At 36.8% G+C, this 13734-nt stretch overlaps 2 protein-coding genes and 2 long non-coding RNA genes across 5 annotated transcripts in view; 3 read left to right on the forward strand and 1 right to left on the reverse strand.

The window, feature by feature from the left end:
* Positions 1-222: 222 nt before the first annotated feature.
* On the forward strand, positions 223-8678 carry LOC145732266 (cysteine-rich PDZ-binding protein). 2 transcript variants are annotated; one of them, XR_014178981.1, is made up of 4 exons: positions 223-514; positions 570-865; positions 923-1020; positions 8180-8678. XR_014178981.1 is itself a non-coding variant. In XM_081984410.1 (2 exons), the coding sequence occupies exons 1-2, from the start codon at positions 342-344 to the stop codon at positions 697-699; spliced, it is 303 nt and encodes a 100-aa protein (XP_081840536.1). In that variant the 5' UTR covers positions 223-341; the 3' UTR covers positions 700-881. The 2 variants fall into 2 exon arrangements, 1 of the variants encoding a protein (XP_081840536.1); XM_081984410.1 differs by lacking the exons at positions 923-1020; positions 8180-8678 and having other exon boundaries at positions 570-881.
* Positions 8679-9147: 469 nt separating this feature from the next.
* emc (Basic helix-loop-helix domain-containing extra-macrochaetae) lies at positions 9148-13449 on the reverse strand. Its single transcript, XM_081984409.1, has 2 exons — positions 13078-13449; positions 9148-9937 (listed from the first exon to the last, which is right to left on the reverse strand). The coding sequence occupies exons 1-2, from the start codon at positions 13447-13449 to the stop codon at positions 9896-9898; spliced, it is 414 nt and encodes a 137-aa protein (XP_081840535.1). The 3' UTR covers positions 9148-9895.
* LOC145732269 (uncharacterized) lies at positions 10616-11655 on the forward strand. Its single transcript, XR_014178985.1, has 3 exons — positions 10616-10941; positions 11319-11510; positions 11567-11655. It is a non-coding gene; the product is annotated as an uncharacterized LOC145732269 (long non-coding RNA).
* A 39-nt stretch (positions 13450-13488) lies between the features above and the next one.
* LOC145732267 (uncharacterized) overlaps positions 13489-13734 on the forward strand; it is a 31943-nt gene continuing 31697 nt past the window's right edge. Inside the window, exon 1 of the long non-coding RNA XR_014178982.1 lies at positions 13489-13629. This is a non-coding gene — a long non-coding RNA (uncharacterized LOC145732267). The remainder of the gene's footprint in view (positions 13630-13734) is intronic.

Here is a 13734-nt window from a genome sequence, read left to right on the forward strand (position 1 = left end):
AAACTGCCTTTACAACTTTTACACACTGCATCTTTATAATTAATTGACTGGTGCGTCACAATAACTGTGAATAGTACATTATGTAAAAATGTTAATGGCCGTGGTTATGTGGTGAAGAATAGTTCCTGAGCGAAGCCGCATGGCGCTGTAATCATTGTAAAAACCACTCAATTTGAGAATGAAGTTTGTCAGCCGTCAAGTTTCTAATGACAGTGACATACATCTAACTTATATATAAACAAACCAAAATGGCTGTCACTAAAAAGTAAATAAACATTATAACAATAATATTAATAGTTTATCAACGTATTCTCATCGAAAAGCGGTTTTTAACTGATAAAATGGTGTGCGATAAGTGTCAGAAAAAGGTAGGAACGGTAATCACCCCCGATCCTTGGAAAGCAGGGGCCCGGAACACTATCGAAAGTGGGGGACGAAGAGTGAACGAAAACAAGGCCCTAACGGTATCAAAGAACAGGTTTAACCCTTATTCCACCAAATTTGAGACTTGCAAGTAAGTTTTTACCACCTTTGACTACATAGTCTACAGGTTTCTTCTGTATTTTAAGGATTTGTCGACAGAAGGTCCATCAAGTAGGATCACACTACTGCCAGGCTTGTGCCTATAAAAAGGGTATATGCGCTATGTGTGGGAAGAAACTGCTGAGTACAAAAAATTACAAGCAATCATCAACATAGTTTTCATGGATTGCCGGGAAGTTTGGGGAGTTTTTAGTTGTGTAACAGGTCATAAACCTAGGACATGCAAACACAATATCATAATGATGTAAATATAGTGTAACTAAGTAAAATCCACCTGTATGACTGTAGAAGAGTTCTGAGTTATTTTGTAAACAGTTAAAAGGTGAGAATTAAAATAACCCGTCTTTCATTTACTATGTACATGTACACCTTTTTTTAGGCCAATTAAAATGGTTCTAAAGTAGATTGAAACGAAGGAAGAAATATTAAGGGATCTGATGACAACAAAACTTAAAAAATAACAATCCTGAGGTTATGGTGAGTGACTGACTATTTCATTTATACCCGATTTACCAGCAGTTTGCTTTTAATCTTTCTGTTGTGTAGCGAGTTTATGTACTTTGACGCTCACAGATGGAGCAGCGTTGCTATAATACACGATTTTCAAACCTTAAATATTTGATAAAATATCACATGACTTTGATTATGCAATTTCATAATTGCAACACTCTATAAATGCCAGTTAACATTTGTCAAAAACAGTCATGTGACTTTCAAAATGTACAGGGTGAGTCAACGATAGAAAGTTCATTATCTCGTTAGTTTCGAAAAATGCAAAGTTTTAGAGATTATTGAGATGCATAGTTTAAAATTACTTTTTGATATACAGGGTGATTCATAAAGGCGTGACAGATAAGATATTAGTTTTTTTTTAAATTAAACCCCTTATTTTTTAACACATTTTTAGATAGAGATCTCTATGAAATTATAAAACTTTTTTGTTAATAATGTCATATACCTATACTTAATTCTAATAGTTTTTCTAATATTTCAATTTTTTAAGCAAAATATTATTTTTTACTATCATGTCTGTATCGCCATTCTTTGTAAAGGTAGAATACTCATATTTGGTGCGGTGGTACACACCATCTGACGACTTTGATAATGCAATTTTGAGCTTGTAACACTGTAATAAGGGACAGTTTACACTAAATTCCAAGTTTAGTGAAAGGCAACAACACTGTTACGTTCGTTCGATTGAGCAAATAAAATACAGGGTGATCAATTTAAAATAACCAAAACATGTGTCAAAAGTTTGAGAAGCGATTGGCATATGTCAATTTGAACATTCTAGCGATTCCGAAAAAATACTGCAACATTGCTAATTTGAACTAATGAATATATTGAAGTTATTGAGTAAAATATAAACAACCACCCCATAACATCAAACCCTTGGGGTTTTAATTATTATTATTTAGATATCCGTAAAACCATAAAACCACAGCCTTACATAAATATAAAAGTTTAAATCAGCACCAATGAAAGCTTATTAATCTTATTATTTTACCACTAAAATGTTATCCCAGTTTTTGCTTTGTAATAACTATACATATTAGAAATGGTTTTGAGATAGTTTTTGTCCTTTAACCGTGATAAGTTTAAGTAATTATACAGCAAAGTAAATTTATGTTATATACCTAGTATTCTAGTATAGTGTTTGAACTAAATGGTAAAATTGATGATCTTAAGATATTTCCAATTAAATACCTACTTTGTATTTTTACTACTAGGAAAGGGTGATTTTTCATTTAAAAAAAGTGTAATACTGCAGCAGGAAAACATCTCAAGAATGCAATATAAAAATTCCGAGTTTCTATCCCTGCTCAGACATTGATCAAAAAGGGATCTCCCCCGGACACTTTGGGGACTTCTATATACTGCTGCACGTGCACGTACAAGCGGTCTCATTAAGTTAACGAAGCCACGTGCAGCATCATATAGACACGGATACACGTGCATCAGAGGGGACAATACCCACCGAAAATACTGATGTCGAAGGCATTTTTAGTCTGGCTCTCTTTTTGTAAATGGCAGAATTGAATAAGTGAGGTATTGAACGGCCTCACAGATCTATAATTACATTAATTGGGTGTGTAAGCCGCAGCAGCGAAGGAAAAGGTGTATTTCTTTTAGCGCCGCCGGCGTCGCGACGTTATTTCGGTCTCGCTGATTCGTCGGACACGTGTTTCACACAGGCCATGTGTGCTTCTAAATTCCCGGATGGGAAAATGGTTTTTCTTGTAAATTGTATAGTTCTAGTGTTGGTTGAAAGTCAAATTTGCTGGTAGATGATCCTTGAGCTCTGATTTCCAGTTTTGGGATTTATAAGTACAGCAGAGCTTTGGATCGTGAATCAGAGACGAAAACAGCCGCCGCCCATGTTTTCCAAAACATTTGGTACATCACCGAAATAGCGCTAAACAGCTGTCGCACCTGGTCGGGCATTTTTTCCCGACTGTCCAAAAATATTTTCCGAAAGTACTTTTCCTGGTTTTATTTATCGTCGCCGCCTGCGCCACGCCATTCCGCATTTATTTTCAATGCTTATGAACACAATTAGACATTGTTACTAAGTTTATTTTCGGTCTGGTGGACACATATTATAAAACCGCATCGATGAACGAGGAAAATGGAAAACTCGTGTCTCTTGGGGGGAAAACGTGACTTATTGATCGCGACGGCCATTTTGGCCGGGTATTGGGGAGAAAAGCGTTGCTAGGCGACCTAAAGTGCCCCGAGCCAGTGAAAATCCAGCTCAGTTTTCCCCCTGGAAAATTGCTTGCGAAACGACGTTGCAATTTCCTGTCTAAACTGAACGGGCAAGTTTACTTGACTTTGCCACAATAGCACAATTGTTGAAGAATAAAGGAAAGGAACCACCCTTTAAGTAAACAGTGACACATCAAACTTATGCATACATTGGTTAATATCCGATCCATCAACTTTTTTTTATGTATTTACATAAGTCTATGCGACTAAGACATGCAATTTACTTACTCTAGGCTAGGCAATGGCTAAAACCATGCTAGAACTGACTCTAATTTACTGCATTGACTGTTTTTTGGTTTTGAAGGTTTTATTATTTTTTCCCAATGAAAGTCAAATTAAATCATTTTAAGCAAACAAAAAAATTGTGCTACTTTCAATTACTGTTGTTGGCAAAGCCTTAAAGATTCTGTTGTCTCAACCCCTGTAAACACTTTGCAAGGTCGGACATTTTGCCTCATCGGCCTTAGAAGGGAGTAACGCTTAACGTACTTAAGACTATATTCAGGCAAAAAATCAAGGTTGTAACCATAAAACTAAAGTTTTGGCGAAACCTTTAAGTTCTGTTGTCCTCACCACTGTAAACTCTTTGCAAGGTCGGACATTTTGCTTCACCGGCCTTAGAATTCAAGGAGTAAAACTCACGCTTAACGTACTTAAGACTATATTCAGGCAAAAAATCAAGGCTGTAACCATGAAACAACATTTTTGGCAAAGCCTTTAAGTTCTGTTGTCCTCACCACTGTAAACTCTTTGCAAGGGCGGACATTTTACCTTACAGACCGTTGAGAATTGAAGTAGTAAAATTCTATAGAAATCCACAGTTAATCTACTATACCAAGGCTAAATTCAGGCCAAATATCAAGGCTGTAACTTCTACTGGCTAGTTAGGCTGTACTTTTTACTTTCTGTCATACTTTTCCAAGGGCTGATTCGGATTCGGACCAAGTAAAAGTTGTTCACTCAGATCACTAATTAATCGTTGCAATATTACTAATATAAGTAAATAATATCACATTTGGTTTAGTTTATGTTTGGGTTAGTCTTGGTAAAATAGCATAATTCTACAAATTCCCCTCATATCAGAAAAAGGAACCACTGTGCTATTTTACGGTAAATTCTTTGTAAAAAGCTTTGACGCACTTCTGGAAGTTAAATTAGTGGAACACTATTGAATTGGCACGACTTTATTATTGTTATTTGCCCAGAGGAGGTCTAAAAAATAACCTACCGACAGTTTCACCTTTCATCAGTATTTTCAACATTTCACTGCCTTCATGGTACCATTTACGACGGTCACTTAAATGGTTTGACTTCCTATAGTTCATGACTCAGACGGCGATAATTGTTTAGAATGTATAGGTACAGGTATTCAGAGAAAATGCCACCAACAAGGCAAAAAAAGGCCAAACAAGCAATAAAAACACCTGCGTGTGAACCCAAAATCGGAGGTATTGAAGTCTTAAAAGCCCCGTCTGCCTTTTTGTCAAAATCCATGGGGGGTGGCGCCGTATTAACTGATTGCCAATAGGGTTCGGAACTTCCGCACCCATCGATCTTTAACTGAGTGTATTTAGATACTGATTCTTAGGATTTTGTCTGATCCTTGCAGTTTGTGCGTGTCCCTTAAATATTTTGGCTTGACCAGACAAGGGGCATAATTACAGGGCTCGAAATCTCACACAGGTGCATTTTTTATTGTTGCCTCGGGGGCGTTTTTGATTTCATACAAAAAAATCTAATACAGTCTGTAGATTGTGGTTATTAGCGAGTCGCGGACATCCTGTGTATTATAGCGGTCGTTCTCCATTTCTTCAAATGGCGTATAAACGCCTTGAGCCTAGTTGTTATTATTATAGCGAGGTTCCCATAAGCCGGGGTCGTGTGAATACGGCGGCCCCTCTTTCCGTGAGAAGTCGAAATTTCTTGAGAAGAAGAATAAGAGCAAAAAGGTCCGAATTGAAGAAAAATACGCCCGATCACGTACCAGGTAATTGACACAGGTGCGACCAATTTACACTTCTGAGATGGTAATCTAGTTGTTGTTCTAAAAAGTCAACTTTAAACAATCTACGCCCCGAAAGAGAGAGACCGTAACGAAAAATCACGTAGTTCGTGACGGTTGTTCGTTACCAAATATATTTGAAAGTGTTTCGGGGAGATATAGAGTCGGTTTCGAACTACAACCATTCTGTACACCACCACCAAGGTTATATATCAGAAAATTGGATGGGATGAAGTATCCTGGAAATACCTGAAACCTGGAGACATCCAGTATAGTATTTGATTATTTTGGTTACCTGTAAATTAATAAAAAATAGGCCTTTCAGACTTTGTCTTGGATACATTCTAGAGGCGACCTGGACAAGCAAAAGATATTACAATATAAAACAAAGCTAAGAAACATGCATGATAAAGTCCAAGGAATAAAAATGCAAAGCACAATAGTATTGATCAATAATTTAAATATAAACGTGACACTATATTCAACAGTACCCAGATTCAAATTTGTAGCTCTAGATTCTAACTAAGTTTAGGTAGTAGTAGGGGTTATCTGGAACACTAAAATGATGGGAACTTCTGGAAAATAGAGCCAATTAAGTGCATATTTTTTTGACATAGAAAACCCTTGAGTGAAACAGTAAATAAACAGACAAAAAAAATTGTTTTACTGTTTGACTGATGAAACACTCACACAAAGAGATCAAAAATAGTCTCAGTTTAAATTAAAAAAGACAATTTGAGATTTTTGAGAATTTCCATAATCAGGGAAGGCCCCAAAGAGATTATTGAGAGGTACTGATTACTCGTTATCGTTTTCTCTTCTAGACTTAGACACTAGACTAGTGGTTTATAGTTGTTGCTAAATGTCTGATACTTAACCAGGTAATTTTCAGTTTTCCTGGGTTTTTGATCCATTTTTAAGCCGTTTTTGGTAGTTTTCTTAATAGTATTACTTATAAGTATTTCACAGTTGGTGGTACTATTTAGTATGTAGATTTTTCCTAGTTGCTTCACAACTTGTATTCAATAAGTTTGCAATTTAAGCAGTTACAGTTACATTTATTTTGCTGTTTTTTTTTGGATCTGTGACGTTATCTTAATTTGGTTTGATTTTTGGTATAGCCTAGTGTAGGCGTGCAATATGCTTTTGACCTCATTTTTTAATTAATATCTAGTGCAGTGTACATAATTACGTGTACGAGTTTATTGAAGAGAAACTGAAAAATTAACCATCGTGTAAGCATAGAGTGAATGTTGAACGTGAAACGGGCTATAGCACGAGATAATGGTTCAGGTGTTCAAAGAGAGCGACTCGACTGACTAAAATGTTATCTTGGGTAACCATCCCACAAAAACCTTCCTTTGTGGTTGAGAAATCGTGGTATGCTTACAGTTTAACCGCTTTTTATCTTATTTCGTTCTCGTGAAGTAATAATGGCGTTCTCTCGACGTTCACCATGTCCGACATAATTGCCATCTGAAATTTTGCCTACGCTTTCGCAAAAACCGCCTAGAAGACGCGAAAACGCCACTTTCCAAGAGGTCAAAATCGTCATGACGTGACTTATCGATCGACAAACACGCGGGGGTCGTTCGACGAGGGCGAGGGTGGGATGAAGAATCACTATAAATGCCTTCGCATGTTTTAATTATGGGATTTTATTGGGTTTTATGGGGTAGAAATGTAGGAGGGGTGTGTCCGTGGAAACGGGGGCGCCCGCTCTCAACCACCCCTTACAGGGTTATTAAACGGGCTTTTGACATTGCGCTAAGCCCTCATAAAAGTCGTGTTTAGATTAGAAAAATACCGCTGTGGTGCGTGTGTTATATGTGGGTTTCGAAAATACCGTTCGGCCTTCGCTCAAACCAAAATAATCATCCGCTAATTTAGTACCGTATGTACACAGGGCTTAATACACATTTTTCTTGACTGATTCATTGAGGTTTCTCATTCATGGTCTAAAAAAAACGCTAACTTTGATGCGCATTTCGTTCAAATACAAGTTTTGCGCAGCAGTAGTGACAGTTAGTTTTGAAAATTGTAGGTTAGGTAGGTTTGGTCCCTCAAAAATGATTAAATTATATATTTTTTAAAAAAGTGCCCGAACTGCAGGTATCGCTTAGAGCCGAGTTAGAGCCCTACATACCGTTTAATACCTTCAAACGTTTTAAAATGATTCTAGAAGTTTTTATCGATTTTAGAAAATTCTTAGAAGGTTAATGACTTTTTTAGTGGTTTCTGACAATTTTTTAAAGATTTTTAGTAGTGTTTTGAACTGCCTTCAATATGAAGGTTTCAAAACGATTCTAATGTCCTTTGGCAATTTTAGAAAATTTAAAAAAGTTTTAGAACTCTCTTAAAGGCTTCTACCAATTTTCTAAAGATTTTCAAAATTCTTGTATTCTTGTATGTATTCTTGTCTTGTAAGAACAATTTTTAGATATTTCAAAATTTACGGTACTACAACACTTTATACCTATATCCTGTTTTTTTTTCCAAAAGTGTTATTAAAATTATTTGAAAATTTAGAAATAAAGTAAGGTTTTGAGAAAGCAAATTAAAATAATCTCCCTGCTGTGGATTGCAATATTATTTTGCGTTCAACCCTGATTATGTTAATTAAGTAAAGGGGCATAAAGGAAATATTGTAAATTAAACAAATAAATAAGATAATATTTAAAAAATAGGGTTAGACGGTTAGTTTAGGATGAGGTGAAATAATTCTAAGTTATTAATATTTTCACATTTTTTTTCTTCTCTGTTTAAAAGTACTTGGGATTCTCTCGTCAAGCACTTACATTTTGGTTTGCAATCATGTTTGTAATAGGTCGCCATTTCAAATGACATTAGAGCATTTGTTTATAGGGGGCGTTGTGTTGATCAGTCTGTCATTTCAACAAAGCTTCCCAGGTGGGGGCATCCAAGATGGCCGACGATTTAAGGCATAAAGGCCATGATAAAATGAACATGAACTGAGCAGTAAGCAGTCCTCCCTGAACTAAAGGCCAACCTAGTCCATTGGCGTCCAATAAAAACAAAATATATGCATCACGTCCAGTGGTCGTAGTTGGCGCCGGCGAGTCTGCAGCACACCTGCAAACCTCCGGCCGTGTGAACAGTTGAAAGTCGCGCCCACGATATTTTTTTTGTTCTCCTCCGGTATATATACAGGGTGTGCGAACATAATAGCGAATAGGTGGTTTCGCGACCGCATAGCCTCGCTTGTAATGTAATATACACGCAGGAATGTCGAGCCAGAAACAAGGCCATCTTAATTAAACAAATTTCGCCTCGAAGTGGTGCGTACACCTGCACTTGTGCAAACAACAACCTTATTTTTCGAATAAATAATTATGTGGTTGAACATTGTCTTTTTTTTGTTCTTATCTATGTACCTAGTAAACGTCAAGTCGATTACCTTTGTTAGTATTATCTTTTATAGCATTTTTCTCTATTAGTTTAGTTCAACAGAGACATTTTAATTGTTTATTAGATTCTCCTCCTAATACAATACATAGTTAGTCACTTTTAGGCTCTTGGCCAGCTCAATTATTTCTACACATTCTTCTACTCTTCTCCTTCTCTTGAACATTTTAGGCAAAGTCACAGTTTGACAGCTATGACTAGGTGGTAGAAATAACAGGTCAGTTCGCAGAGGCAATCCCTGACTGGTTTCCAACTCAGAAACAGTAAATGTCAAGTTTCATTGGTTGAATTCTCACGTGACTTTGACGTTTTCTGACTTGTGACCAATGGATGTAATTATTTCTCTGATTACTAGTTGGAGATTTTCTCTGCGAACAGACCTATTGATAGTAATAAAACCAAATAGCTTCTCTGGGGAAAATTGTTTATTGTTATTTTTTTTCAAATCATAAAAATTCTTTTACATAAAAAATCTCTCATTTAACAAAAAACTTACACTAATAATATATCTATTTACAAAAAAAAATAACTCTCATAAAAAACAATAATGGATTTACACTTTTTACATGACGGTTCTGTCATCTACTAAAACGGAAGACTATGACATATACAGTGGTGGTCCACAATATGACATTTATATTGTTCACTACGTATGTAAAAAGTCGAGATGACATTAATAATATTGTTTGAAATGAAAATGTATTTTAAGTTGGAGAAACTAAAACTAACTAGTGGACTACAAGCTAAAAATCACAGAAACAAAGTCACAAAATCCTATATTATTTTAGTAATATTTAATAATGATCTATACACAGTTGACAGTAGTTTTTATTGAAAGTGTGACGTGGTGTTGTCTATGCAAATATACATTTTACTAAAAAGTAATATTGTTTTTGAACCCGCCTGACTGTGTATGTACTATATACAGTGTGTTTTACATAACGCTAACAAAATTGCAACGTATCCAGGTACCCTTCCTCACGATCCATTTCGCATATTTACAACTCAATCACTCTTTATAGCTCATTCGGAACGGCCCACTGTACTACTCAGGACCAGCAGGTTAGGTCAGTCAGATCCTTTGAGTGGAATGAGAAAATTCAACAAAAACAGAGTTTTCTCTCTCTCACTTCTTTGTTGTAGCTTGAAACAACTTTAGCTTGATCGCCTCTCTGATGGCGTTAATGCTTCTGTCGTCTGTAACAAAATAAAAAATATTTATTAGTTTAATTAGTAAATTGTTATAGTTTGTTTAGTGACTTATCCTCTGCATATCAGAGGTCAGAGGGGTCCAAAACTTAATAAAACACGCGGATAGTTAACAGCAATAGTGACACCAGTACATTACGAGCCAATAAGAAAATTCATGACGTTAATAAAAGAGATGTAGACATCTGGCCATGGTCGAACACGTGCACACACAGCTGTGTTCCTATCAATAATAACTTTCAGTGGCGTGGCGCTCGGATCGCTCGACAATCCAGTGAAATCTACGTAAACGTCGCGTGATCCGAAGGGCCGAGCGCATTTCCTTAAAGCTCCGCTAAATTCATAAGGGCACAGAGATCTGTGGGTCCATTCAGGGGCTCCTAACCAGAGGAAATGACAATATTAAATATTTATTTTTTTGTTAAGGACGTTCTTTGTACCACGGGTTAACGGTTCTGTTAGGCCAGCTGGGTGGGTTTGTGATTGCACACATCGCGTTTCTTACAATTACAAACACACAACCGAGTGTTTGGTGTTAACTAAGTCTGGGGAAACTTTTTTATGCAACCTTGGGGTGATTTTACAACCGTTGAATGAGGTCAACAACAGATTTTTGCAGTCTTTTATGTTTGTAATACATTTTGACCAACAGGTGATCTTGATATGGGATTGCTTTAGATGAATCACGTGACTTTTAAATATTTTATGTCAGTTGTCATTTTTTCAGGCAGAAGCCAGGGGGACGTCAAACTGATTTATTGGTTCTATTATAACTTTTTTAAATAAATGAATTGTTGCTAAAGTAGCCGGTTTTACAACTGTTTGTGTTATTAAAAGGGGGTGAGTAGCTACATGCTTCCGGGTAAACACGCTAAACCGTAATTTTTGTTGTTTTTGAAAATTTTCCTTGAATCACCATAGTGGCAATGGTGGCGCCCCTATTGTCCCGTTATAAACACCTGTGAGTTAGGCAACACTTTTCGGTACTGTAGGTAAGTGTGGTCAAGGCCTTTTACTAATTTATACTCTTTTTAACTTTTAAAACAACACAAGACTCAAAAAACGGTTTTGTTAGAGTAAGTATAACCTAAAAATTCAAACTGAGAAGACTGTATTAATTATCACGTGATTAGATGTAATTTTTTTTAATGTGATCACGTGACACAAATTAGATTATTTTTATCTCTTTCTAGTAAATATATTAATTATGCGACAGAGCCAAACAAAACAACTGCACGTACTCTTATGTGATTACGGAACGCGACCCCGGGATGTGTCAATAGTCAATTGTTATTACCGTCAAAGGTCAAAGAAGTTTTTGTTTTGCCGCTAGTTTTCCAGAAGACCAAAAAAGTTTCTTTTTCTGCAGAAAGTCGGCTTTTTTAGCTGAAAAATAGTGCTGAAAGCTGCTGTAACAATCCCTTACATCACGGCATATGAGTTTACCCGGATAAAACCGTGATGAGGTTGAGAAACCGTGCTTTTATTATGGTGTTAACTGAGCCCCTTTTTGCAGTGGTGATTTTCCATGCATTGGCTTTTATAGTGTTGGAAAAAGAGGGTGAGTAGTCTTTTTAATGCTAAAACGTAATTAGAAAAAATAGGCTAAATATTTAGGTTAATTATAATATTTTTGGCGCCCCTCCATGGACAGACAGTGGCACCTGTTGCATCAAGGCTGAAGTTACTTGATTTTAAGACTAAAGCTGGATTTATAAACTCTGTTGTTCCCGTTGCTCGTAATTCGCGTCGTTTCCACGTTACTCGTAGTTCGTTGCTCGGACCGGTTGTTCGTGTGTTAACAGATTAATCAATTTATATTGTGTTACTGGTTGTTGGAGTTGTTCGTTTCTGATTGGTCAGATATATTTGACATTTGACATACCCCATATCTCAGCACAATTCCAATGTAACCAAAGATTATTTTGTATTTTATTTGTTTCATATATTTTTGTCTATCCTGGCTTCAATTTTAATTCAGTTTACTCGACAAGTTGGTGGTATAAAATGGATATGGATAAACGGATTCTCCTTGGTGCTTTTGGCTTAGTTATATGTGCCTATTTGGCATCAGCTACACAAAGAAAAAAGCAAGTTTGCAGATACAAAGTTCGGCCCATCAATCGGCAGCGGATGGTTGGTGGAAGTTTTTATTACTACCAAAAAATGAAAAAACTAGATGAACCTCAATTTTTTAAATAAAACGGTCGAACGACTGGAACGTGCCTTTTAATAATTTTGTGTTGATGTTGGAAATGTCAATATCATCTGATCTGTTTAAGCACTCTCATTGGTTGAATCGCGAATCACGAGCAACAGAAATAAAATTTGGTTAAATGGGAACAACAGAGAATAACGGCCAGCAACAATGGAAACTACGAGCAACGCGATAACCGAGGTTTATAAATGTATGCGTGCGAATCCCTATGTGTTATTTTCGGAACAGCGCCAATCACGAACAACGAATTACGAGCAACGGGAATAACAGAGTTTATAAATCCAGCTTAAAGGTAAGCTGACCAACGTGTTTTCATTAAATACTTTTTAGAGAAACTTTACTAATTAATGGATTGTTGTCTGTTTACTATTTTACACATTACAGCAAAAAGTCAACATGCCCCTAAGTGTGTGGGGATTTTAGTATTGATAGGAACAAAACTTGTCTCAATTTTTTTTTTCTGTATTTTTTCATGTCTACATCTCTATTAACTCAGTTCAGAACTTTCAGTTTCTGTGTATTCTGTAAAATCTGAATAATTATCAAGTGGCAGTAAAATTTAAACAAAACAAAGTGCTTAGTTTCAGTTTCTTGTTTAAGTTTTAATCTGTACCATCCCTATGATTTCATTGCTTTTTAGATATGACAGGGTTTTCATAAACACAGATGATCTTGATTTACAGAATTTCATTTTTTAGTGGCTGGTGACATAATTTAGAGTTTTCTAGAAGTTATATTTCAGGCAACTTAAGTGGTAAATAAGTACCTAATTTGTAGGCTTCCAAGAAGTACATTGTAGGGGGTTATGTTAAGGTTACCTAGAAAGTGTCTGATTGATTGAACTGTCAGATTTTGTATACAGGGTGTGTCACTCTGTATAGATAGGTTTTTTAACTAGAAATTAACTCACCGTTATGCTTTGTACAATTGTTGCTTCACAGGGACTCAGAATGTTGTTGGGACTCTGCCTAACGCCCAAAGGTTGTCGTGGACTGACCGCGCCCTGAGACTTTTTTTGACTCAGAACGGTCTGAGCGTCAAACGCATTGACGGCTGGATGAGTTTCCAAAGCGCACTGCAGATCGCAAATGTAATCGATGACGTGCTGGATCACCTCCAATTTGGATATTTTCCGGTTTTTGGGCATAAATGGCACCAGGTCCTTCAGTTTACTCAGGTACATCTGAATTTCCTCGTTTTCCACATCCTTTTGCTTATGTTTGGTCACTTTGCCAGCGGCCACGGCGTTTTCGGCACAAATTGGCGATACTACGGCTTTCATTTTCGCACTGAACACTGCAACAAATCGAGAACGGACACGACGGTATAGCGCTGAACGGGACACGAACGCAGCTAGAATAAGAATGACACGTAAAGGCGTCCGTAAACGGTTATATACGGCGTTAGGGAGCTGTTTGACCAATTGGAGTGCTCCGTTGGCCGATGGAGGCGGAGCTTTCAGGTGAGCGTTAGGCGCCAATGACGGGCAACGGCGCCTCGATGCGCCGCTGACTTGTGCCATGTTGCCAGGTTGTTTTTGCCTCTACTATCTGCGTTCTGTTATCAG

Source organism: Ips typographus, linkage group LG7 (assembly GCF_016097725.1).
Source record: "Ips typographus isolate SLU linkage group LG7, UJ_Ityp_2.0, whole genome shotgun sequence".
Classification (NCBI taxonomy): Eukaryota; Metazoa; Arthropoda; class Insecta; order Coleoptera; family Curculionidae; genus Ips; species Ips typographus.